Genomic DNA, 10948 nt, shown 5'->3' on the forward strand with positions numbered 1-10948 from the left:
TCTCTGATTAAAAACTGAAACTCAGATTTTAAATAACTTATGTGACTATCAAATATTTGAACCAGAATGGGAATGTGAGTCTGTTGGACTCCGTATCCAATGCTCGTTCCAGTGGCAGGTTGTGGACAGGTAGGGATATGCATACTTTTTTACTCACCCAGGATCTATTCCTCCTTCTTCTGGAAGGGGCACCCTGATTTTCCACAATACAACCACCCTTCAAACATTGTCCATCCATTATGGTTTGGATGAGATTAATCTCAGGCCTGACCAATCAGTTTATTTCATCCCATATAGTCACAGGGACAGCTCAGGGATGCACACCTGGTCCAAATCAATCCAATGATACTCAAACCCATGACTTTTGTAAGAACTGTGGGAGAGAATCTCTCCTTCTGGAGGACTTGAACCAGGAAGACTGGGACTTTGGAGAATCAGTCTAAGGCGGAAGCCTATATACAAAAGACAGCAGAGAAGAGGTGGAGAGTAATTGAGTCTGATGACATTTTTTGAGCCCTTAGACTCACCTATGCTTAGACGTACATCAGCTAAAAAATTCCAGGATTGTTTATTTTTTCCAATGTATTCAAACTGGGTATTCTTTTTGTCATATACAGCTAAGCCAGGAGGGTGAGGAAATTAATGCAAGGGATTCTTATATCCACTGAAGCACCCAGCCTTGTCTGTGAACAATCTGTTGACAATGTTAACTGTGAGTGGTAGGAATAAGGATGTTTGTTTCATTTTTGCATACCTTTTTCAACTTGACAAAAAGATTAGAAGAGGTCGGGGTGCCTGGGTGGCTCAGTCGGTTGAGCGTCCGGCTTCGGCTCAGGTCATGATCTCACAGTTCATGGGTTCGAGCCCCACGTCGGGCTCTGTGCTGACAGCTCAGAGCCTGGAGCCTGCTTTGGAATCTGTGTCTCCCTCTCTCTCTGCTCCTCCCCTGCTCATGCTGTCTCTCTCTCTCCTTCAAAAATAAATTAAAACATTTAAAAAAAATTTTTAAATAAAAAGAAGAGGCAACACAAGTTGCATTTAAAAGTAAAATTTTTAAACATAATAAAATAAAATAAAAACAGAAAGGAACAATTTCCCCCACAGAAGAGAGAAAACGAACAAATTCTGTTTGGTAGCTCTCCAATCTAAAACCTAATTCCCTAGACTTCTCTCTGATGGTAATTCCTATATTAACATCCTATGCTCAGGCTGTCTCCCAATATCCATTCTCCCTTTCTTCCATGGTAATTCTGATTTTTAGCCAGCACATAACGTTTCAAGATAGAGACTACATTTCCCAGCCTGCTTTTCAGATAAGTGTGGTCATATGACTAGGTGATAGCCAATGGGATATGAGCAGAAGTAATGTGCTCACCTTCCAGGTTGTGTGTTAAAAGGAAGGGCATGCCAAAACGTAGACACAGTGATGTGCCATGATGGATTTTGTAGGCAAGGACACCACCCTAAAGGGAGAGAAGTGATAAGATATGCAGAACTTGAGTTCTATACTGCTACCCAGACTTCCTCTGGTTTATTGTACTGTGTTTTTTTCGGACTCTGCAGCAACAGCCAAATTTACATCCTAAGTAGTACATCAACAAACTTGCCAAAATAACACGCCCCCTCCACTCAGCCTTTCTACTTCTTGAACTACTGCTCTTCCTCCTCGCTACTCTTAAACATGGGTGGCGCTCTCTCTTTCAAGGTCTTTCCTTAAATCTGGTTTCTCTCCATGTTTTCTTCCTTGGAAATCTCATCTACTGTCATTGAAGAGGACTTCAAACCTTTCTAAACCTAACCCATCTCTCAGCATCAGTTCTGCTTATCAGACCTCTCTTCCCTGATACATTACCAGCACATCAAACTCTGTATGTTTAAAATCAAGCCCACAGTTCTCCCTCTCCTTCACACACACACTCACCACAGAGCTAAGGGTAGACAACTCATTCTGTTCCTGATTCCTCTGATTTAGTAAATGGAGTAGATGACACCACCATCCAGCCAGGAGCCCAGGCTTAAAACTCTAAAGCAGGGGCCACAATTTCAAATGCTTATGGGAGCTGAAGAGTTCATGACCAACCTAAAAAGAGCAACCACTATGTGGCTGAGTTCTCACTTGTAGGAATGTAGGCACAATGTTGTAAGGTCTCTTCTGATTTTTCAAAGTAAAAATTTAGGTTTTATGCTTTATGTACTCTCCCTATATTTATTTAAAAAATAACAACAAAAGCTATCTTCCACAGAAATATTGAACTAGCAATATTAATATATGGATCAATATGTAAATGAAAAACTTAAAACACATCTTACACTATTTTCTAGATAAACAATATGTATTATAAAATGGCTAGTTAAATAATATAATTGTAGCAAAAATAATTCATCAGATCATTCCAGTAAGGGTAAATCATTTGTTTATATTTGGAAATTATTTATCTTTTGATGCAGCTGTCACTAAATTCTGTCATGATTTGACATAGGGAGCGACGTCAAATTCTTCCAACAACTTCCTCATTAAATTGATAACCACTAGATGAGTTTTTTAAGTAGCCAATCTTTCTTCACATCAATGACAGTGTTGAATTCTCAGCTTCTGATGAATAGCAATTATATTTAAACATTTCCCAGACGTATACTCTGAGGCTTTTACATATTCAATATTTCTATTATTGACTAAATCACAAAAATCATTTATTGAAATGCCTTTTAACCAGTTGGCTTAATTTACTACTTCTTGTTCACCCTCAATCTGCAGAACTGCATAAACCAGTTGGCCAAATTTCAGAACTCAGTAAATTGAAGCAATCAGAAAGTTCATTACATTTTTTCACTTTTGTCCTCAAATATGTTTTCATACTATCTGTGGGACAATCTTATAGTTTTTTTATTGAAATTGATACTTTATTTAGTTTCAAACAGTGTACATATTTTTTTCATATCTGTATCTTCCACATCTGTTTCACAATTTCCTTTCTTTGTTTATGTTATGGACTGAATGTGTCTTCCCCAAATTCATACTAAAGTCTTGTCCCAGGGCGCCTGGGTGGCTCAGTCGGTTGAGTGTCTGACTTCAGCTCAGGTTATGATCCTGCAGTTTGTGGGTTCGAGCCCTGTTTTGGGTTCTGTGCTGACAGCTCAGAGCCTGGAGCCTGCTTTGGATTCTGTGTCTCCCTCTCTCTCTGCCCCTCCCCTGTTAACGCTCTGTCTCTCTCTCTAAAATGAATAAATGTTTAAAGAATTAAAAAAAAAAAAAAACCCCATGCCCCCCCCACCAATGTGATAATTAGAATTAGATAAAGTCACAGGGTGGGAGTCATAACGAATAATGCTCTTATAAGAGTCACTAGAGAGCTTGCTTCCTCTGCTCTGCTCTCTACCTCGTGGGGACACAAAGAAAAGTCTGTGGTCTGCAACCCAGAAGAGGGTTTGTACCAGAACCCACCCTGTGCTGACACCGTAATCTGACTTCTAGCCTCCAGAACTGTGAGGAGTTTCTGTTGTTTATAAGTAACCAGTCTTTCATATTTTATCATAGCAGCCCAAACAGACTAAACAGTTTACATACGTTCAGCTGTTTCATTTATGGAGTTCATTAAAATATCAGCTACAATAATGAAATCACTTTTCTCATTAAACTGAAATGAATTTTGACATTTCCATGAAAATATCATTTATTAAGGCCAACATGCTTAAAACATGTTTTTGAAACAGTTAACCACTCCGTTTGTTTCTGACAGTGAACAAACGTATACACAACTTACTGATTTCCAAACTGCTTTTGAAGTTCTAGGGCTTCAAGCTGTCTATCAAGGTTCCATTTTCACTCTGTAATTTGCAGTTCTTTCTGATCTTTATTTGATGTGTGATAGTAAATATAGTGCATCAAACAAAATATGAGAATTACTTGACTTGCATCTTGTATATTGCTTTATCCAAAATTAATTAAATTTGGTAACTTAGTGCCAAGTTAATACATCCAAATTTTTTCTAAACTTTTGGCTGAAACCCCAGATCTTCTAATATTACATTAGTACTTTTGTACAAAATCCAATGGCTTTTTTTAAATTGCTGTCAAATACTCCAATGACATTTTTATGGAAATATTTTTCAGTGAAATATAATTTTTCTTACCTACGAGCAAAGTTCTTTACAGTGTATTAAATGTGGCTCACATCATAAGGTCAACAAAAACCATCATCTTCAAAATCTTGAAATTTGTATTTTAAGCAAATTATTGAAACACTTTAAGTAAAACAAATGAAGTTTCTTTTTTTCAAAATATTTTTTTTTATTTTTTTTTTATTTTTGAGACAGAGAGAGACAGAGCATGAACGGGGGAGGATTAGAGAGAGAGGGAGACACAGAATCGGAAGCAGGCTCCAGGCTCTGAGCTGTCAGCACAGAGCCCAACGCGGGGCTCGAACTCACGGACCGCGAGATCGTGACCTGAGCTGAAATCGGACGCCCAACCAACTGAGCCACCCAGGCGCCCCTCAAAATATTTTTTTAATGTTTATTTACTTTTGAGAGACAGAGCATGAGCAGGGGAGGGGCAGAGAGACAGGGGGAGACACAGAATCCAAAGCAGGCTCCAGACTCTGAGCCATCAGCATAGAGCCCAACGCAGGGCTCAAACGCATGACCTGCGAGATCATGACCTGAGCCAAAGTCAGACACTCAACCAAATGAGCCACCCAGGGGCCCCAAAATGAAGATTCTTTGATGGTAATTTAAAACGATCTGCCTGGGGCGCCTGGGTGGCTCAGGCGGCTGGGTGCCCAACTTCAGCTCAGGTCATGATATCGCTGTTCCCGAGCTGGAGCCCCACGTCTGGCTCTGTACGGACAGCTCAGAGCCTGGAGCCTGTTTCGGATTCTGTGTCTCCCTCTCTCTCTGCCCATCCCTGCTTGTGCTCTGCCTCTCTCACTCTCAAAAATAATAAACATTAAAAAAAGAAAGAAAAGCCTCCGACTTCAGCTCAAGTCGTGATCTCACAGTTCTGAGTTCAAGCCCCACATTGGGCTCTCTGCTGTCAGCAGGGAGCCCACTTCAGATTCTCTTCACCCCCCGCCCCCCGCCCCTCTGCTGGCTCTCCCCCTCTCTCAAAAATAAATAAAAACAGGGGCGCCTGGGTGGCTCAGTCGGTTGAGCGTCCGACTTTAGCTCAGGTCATGATCTCACAGCTCATGAGTTCGAGCCCCACGTCAGGGTCTGTTCTGACAGCTCGGAGCCTGCCTCAGATTCTGTGCCTCCCTCTCTCTCTGCCCCAACCCACTCACATTCTGTCTCTGTCTCCATCAAAAATAAATAAACATTTTTAAAAATTTAAAGGAAGGGGCGCCTGGGTGGCGCAGTCGGTTAAGCGTCCGACTTCAGCCAGGTCACAATCTCGCGGTCCGTGAGTTCGAGCCCCGCATCAGGCTCTGGGCGGATGGCTCAGAGCCTGGAGCCTGTTTCCGATTCTGTGTCTCCCTCTCTCTCTGCCCCTCCCCCGTTCATGCTCTGTCTCTCTCTGTCCCAAAAATAAATAAACGTTGAAAAAAAATTAAAACACACACACACACACACACACACACACACACACACACACAAAAATAAAAATTTAAAGGAAAAAATAAATAAAAACATTAAAAATATATATAAATAGGGGCACCTGGGTGGCTCAGTCGGTTAAGCATCCGACTTGGGCTCAGGTCATGAACTCGCTTTTGTGAGTTCGAGCCCCGTGTCAGGCTCTGTACTGACAGCTCAGAGCCCGGAACCTGCTTCGGAATCTGTGTCTCCCTCTCTCTCTGCTCCTCCCCTGCTCATGCTCTCTCTCAAAAATAAAGATTAAAAAAATTTTTGTTAATATATATAAATAAAAAAATAAAACGCTGTGCCTTGGGGGAGGGGCTAGAGGTTGAAATCAATTTGCAACGGCCGATGATTCAATCAATTATGCCTATGTAATGTAGCCTCCATAAAACCCAAGAGGACAGGGTTTGGAGAGCTTCCCTGTTGGTGAACACATGCAGATTTGGGGAGAACGGCCCACCTGGAGAGGGCACAGAATCTCTGAGCCCTTTCCCACATACTTTGCCCCGTGTGTCTCTCCCATCTGGCTTTTCCTGAGTACACTTTTTATAATAAACCGGTAATCTAGTAAGTAAAAAATTAAATGCACTGCCTTCATTTATGTTTGTCAAAAAGTTGTTTTCTCATTTAGGTACATCTATGTTTTGTAACGAGTGGGTCCATGGTACCCATGTCCATATCAATAGCAGTCCTTTAGAAGTCCTATTAGGGGTGCCTGGGTGGCTCAGTCAGTTTAGTGGCCCCCGTGAGTTCGAGCCCCCGTGTTGGGCTCTGTGCTGACAACTCAGAGCCTGGAGCCTGCTTCAGATTCTGTGTTTCTGTCTCTCTCTGCCCCTCCCCTGCTCAAACTCTGTCTCTCTCTCTGTCAGAAATAAATTTTAAAAATTAAAAAAAAAGTTCTAAATATTTTCATAAAAATGCCCAATTATATAGTACCAAAGATTTCACTTGAACAAGTTTTAACAGCATCCTGCTGAAATACACTTGCTTAGTACTTTAATGTTTCAACACATAACTTTCGAGCACTATTTGCATCCAACATTTCTGTCACCAGCAAGAAGTCATATTCTTGCTTGGAAAAAAAAAATCAAGTTCTTTCTCACTCCAGATCTATAGATTTTATATGATAAAGTTTATTTAATACAAGTTTCATTTTGTGCAGATTCTCGCACAGCATCGAAACAAGTCTCAGGCTGGGATTCACTGCTCTTGGAATTCCTTCTTCTGCAGATGGACCAGATTCATGTTTATTATATTCAAAATAAATATATTTAAAAATGTATCCAGATTTTTTTGTCTGTTCATTCTAGGTATTTTTTAGTATTTTATACTAAAATCTTACATGTATAAATACGAGACGCTGCACAGCTACTACTTTGAAAACAATCACAAAGTGCCAACAATAAGATTATTTTAGCTAGTGATTCTCCTAAAGCAATTAGCGTTTTGTTAACATAAGTAACTCAGCCAGTTCCTTCAGTGACACAGGCCAAACTATGTCATGACTATTTCTCAGATGTAGCTACATCAGGAGGCCCAGTTTCAATGGTACTAATATCCTAAAACTGTCACCAATGAGTTTATATTAAACTTATATTAACTAACTATAACACATCACAATTAGTACAATACAATTTACCCTTATGTATTTCAATATTAAAGAAAAATTTTTAATGTTTATTTAAAACATTAAAGCATGAATGGGAGCAGGGGGCAGAGAGAGAGGGAGACGCAGAATCTGAAGCAGGCTCCAGGTTCCGAGCTTCAGCACAAAGTCTGACGCGGGGCTCGAACTCATGAACCGTGAGATCATGACCTGAGCTGAAGTTAGATGCTTAACTGACTGAGCCGCCCAGGCACCCCTTGTCTTTCAATAATTTAACCATCAGTGTGGTACAGGGTGCGGGCTGGCTAAACCAGCTCTGGCCTATCTCCTGCATTTAGACCAGGAGCTGCCAGTTTTAGCATTTGGCCGCCACCCCAGAAAAGACTATCAATGGCTCCTTGATTGGAAGATGAGGCTGCATTTCAGAAGCACCTCTGAGAGTCGTGCATGGTCACTTTTTTGTGTGGGGGATGGATATCAAGTGATGTCACACCTGGACCGCTTCACTAATGATTGAAGTCACCTGCCTGCCTCTTGCAGTCATTGTAATTTGCCACCCCCGGTTAGGTTCTCAAAAAAAAGACTTCCTGTCCCAGCAAAATTGCTGAGGCAAGAATTTGCAAATCTTGGCTGAGTGGGGAGGGAGGGGGGAAAGAGAAATAGCAATCCTAAACTAATATTACAAAAATGCATCTTGCCACATCTGCACCTCTAACTTATACCAGGTCCAGGTCACGATTTAGCTCACTGAAACCCTCCCTAACCCCCAGCCAGCATCGCCCATCTCCTCTTCCTCTAAATGATCACAGCATAAAGTCTCTCCCTCAGTGCTACCCTTTGAGTATACATGGCTAGGAAATAAATTCCAAACTCCCCATCTAGCATACCTTGCCCCACCCATTATCCTCCAACGCACATGAAGTCATACTGTTTCCCTTCATAGAGCCTTTGCTCCAAACAGGACATTTTCCCCTATAGATCTTTAAGGCAGTCACACCGCCACGCCTTGCTCACAAAGGTTTTCTCAACCTGGCGCACTTTCCTCCCTCATTTCTCATCGGCAGTATCCCTCAAGGTGTGGCACAAAAGCCTCCTCTGGGAGGCCCCCCTGGATTCCCTAGCAGGCCAGGCCATTCCCTGAGCTTCCCAGTTCTTCTCTGACCCTCTGTCTCTCCAGGAACTCCTCCCATTCGTCCTGAGATTGCAGAGACCCGACAGGAATCATTTCTGGGACCCTGTGCCCAAGCAGGCCTCCGGGTTTGCTAAATGACTCAACAAACGAGGGTGTGCCGACGGCCCCACCAGCCGGGTAACCTAGTAGGAGTCGGGCACTGCGGTCTACGCCGGGACACGGCTCCTGATTAAAGGAGGTTACGCTCTATTCATTAATTCAGAATTATAAGTGCTATGAAGGGTATAGAAGTGACCTGGGACTTCGCCTTGCTCACAGGGTTGCGGCGCAGAGGGGTTCTACCCTTTGCCTCAGTTTCTCCATCAGCCGAACCCGCCCTCCCCCCAACCCTGTCACTTTGCAAGGTCTGCGCAGCCGCACGTTCCCAATCCCGGCGTGCCCCACCCCACCCCACCCCGCCGGCGGCACCCCCTTCCCGGCAGGCCCCGGGAGCCCCGCTGTATGCCGGGAATTGTGGTCTTGGCGGAGGCGGTGCGGCGCCACGGCGCGTGGCAGGAAGCGGAAGCGGCCTGCGACCCGCCCCCGGCCCCGCCCCGCGCCGCGCCGCGCCGCTCGCTTCGGTGCTAGCACTGACGTGTCTCTCGGCGAAGGTGCTGCGCTCCGTAGCGGGCTGGGCCGCGGGCAGTGTCACCTCACTCGGAGTGGAGCGGAGCAGAAGCGGGACCCGGAGCCTGAACAGCCGCCGCCATGGCGAGTGAGTCCCTCGGGGCAGCCGCGGCAAAGCCGGGAAGGATCAGATCGCCCTTCCCCTCACCGGTCCGGGCGAGCGCCCACCCACCGGGCCCTCCCGGGTCCCCTCAGAACGAGGCCCGCGTCCCCTGGCCCCCTCGGTGGTCCCCGCGCGCGGTCTGCTCCCCTAGTCCCTGCTCCAACTCGTGCTGGGCGGAAGGCTTCCCCAGGGAGCACAGGAGGTTTTTACGTGCCCTAACTCTGCTTTTGTTTCTCCCATCAAAGTCAAATTTCTGGAAGTCATCAAGCCCTTCTGTGTCATCCTGCCGGAAATTCAGAAGCCGGAGAGGAAGGTAAGTTCCTCGTATCGCCGTCAAAGGTTTCGTGAAACTGGGCGCTTGAAGTTTACAGTACAATTAAAAATGGCTTCAACACGCCAGATGGAAACTCTGTCTCCTGTTCCTTCCTCCTGGAGTGTAGTTGTGTGTACTCCTGAGCTTTGTTGAAAGGTGACCGGGTTGTGTGGGAGTTTGCACCGAAATCAAGTCGTGCTTTATTTGGAGCATCTCTAGGGAACAAAGCCTTCGGTTTGCTCTGTCCCAAAAAGGGATCTCGGCTGTGAATGTATAAGGCCTCAAAAGCCTCAGGATACTCGGACTGGGTCACCCACCCTTCCTTCTTCACCTCCACCAGGAGCACTTTATGGTTGGTGTTTTCCTAGGAGATCTTAGTATGCATGTGCTAAAAGAGGCTAAGAGCGGTCACTTTTCCCCGTATAGATGAGTTTGTATGTAGACTGTCACAGTATTGAGGGAGGGAAAAGGCGTTTTAGGAACCTTACTTTTTACGGCAGACACGTTAAAGATAAAATGTAGAGAAGATAAAAATGTAGACCCTTTATCAGAATTTCTGCTCCTGCACAGCGACAGCCCAGGATAGCGAGTGTGGCCACTGTCAGTAAAGCTGTTAAACAGTGAGAAAGTTTTATTTAGATTCTTGCGTTGAAAAGAATGAATAGTGCAATATTTTTGTTTTTAGATTCTTTTCAGACTGTTGCTCATGCATTCACGTGTATGTGTGTGTAATTGACAGCAGCGTGGACACTTACTCTTGGAGTCTCCTTTTTTTTTTTTTTCTTAACTTATAATCATTTTGTGTAAGAGTGCTCCATATGCGTGCTGCCTTCAGGGGGCAGAATGTAAAGGTGTCCCCTCCACCCCACCCTCCTGGCCTAGTAGAAAGGGTATGGCTCTGGAGGCCAACAAGCTTCGGACCTACCCTTCACAAACCTCTTAAAAGCTGTCCATCCTTGGCCTTGTGAGTAAGTGTGGTAGATGGAGCAGTGGAAATACGTGCAAGGAGTAGCAGTGGCTCAGGAAGGATTAACCACATCCGGAAGATGTGGTTTCTGATGGTGGTTTTAGTGGAAGAATAGAAGTTTTTTTGAGGAGAGGAGAAGGAATTCCAGGCATAAGGAACATATGGTGTGCAAAGACCAGGAAGACGAGCAGGTGGGAGGGTGTTAGCTATAGATCCACATTGCTAGAACATAAAAGATGGTGGGGAGCAGTGGAAGGGCCAGATGATTAGAAACTTGCTCTGGAAGTAGGTAGAGAGGAGAGTGGTCTAGAGGCTCTTGCAATAGAGGGTGTGTGGGGTGGGCTAGGAGACAAGGTTTCAAGAGGCTATTTCAAAGGTCAAGTAGATAGGACTGGGATAAGTGCTTTTGAAGTTTTGCTGTTGAATTTGGCTGCGTCCAGGAGAGGAGACTTGGTTATTAAGAAATGAGGAGTCGGTTGGGGCGCCTGGGTGGCACAGTCGGTTAAGCGTCCGACTTCAGCCAGGTCACGATCTTGCGGTCCGTGAGTTCGAGCCCCGCGTCAGGCTCTGGGCTGATGGCTCAG

At 44.5% G+C, this 10948-nt stretch overlaps 1 protein-coding gene and 1 long non-coding RNA gene across 2 annotated transcripts in view; one reads left to right on the top strand and one right to left on the bottom strand.

Annotated features, from left to right (window-relative positions):
• Positions 1-926: 926 nt before the first annotated feature.
• LOC121022281 (uncharacterized) lies at positions 927-8683 on the bottom strand. The gene is made up of 3 exons (XR_005786887.1): positions 8611-8683; positions 1376-1463; positions 927-970 (listed from the first exon to the last, which is right to left on the bottom strand). It is a non-coding gene; the product is annotated as an uncharacterized LOC121022281 (long non-coding RNA).
• A 214-nt stretch (positions 8684-8897) lies between these two features.
• SEC61A1 (SEC61 translocon subunit alpha 1) overlaps positions 8898-10948 on the top strand; it is a 17205-nt gene continuing 15154 nt past the window's right edge. Inside the window, exons 1-2 of the mRNA XM_040463299.1 lie at positions 8898-9069; positions 9330-9397. Of these exons, the coding sequence (XP_040319233.1) occupies positions 9063-9069; positions 9330-9397 (75 nt within the window). The 5' untranslated portion in view covers positions 8898-9062. The remainder of the gene's footprint in view (positions 9070-9329; positions 9398-10948) is intronic.

The sequence above is a fragment of the Herpailurus yagouaroundi genome, unplaced genomic scaffold, assembly GCF_014898765.1.
Source record: "Herpailurus yagouaroundi ecotype Mexico unplaced genomic scaffold, PumYag 387, whole genome shotgun sequence".
NCBI classification, from domain to species: Eukaryota; Metazoa; Chordata; class Mammalia; order Carnivora; family Felidae; genus Herpailurus; species Herpailurus yagouaroundi.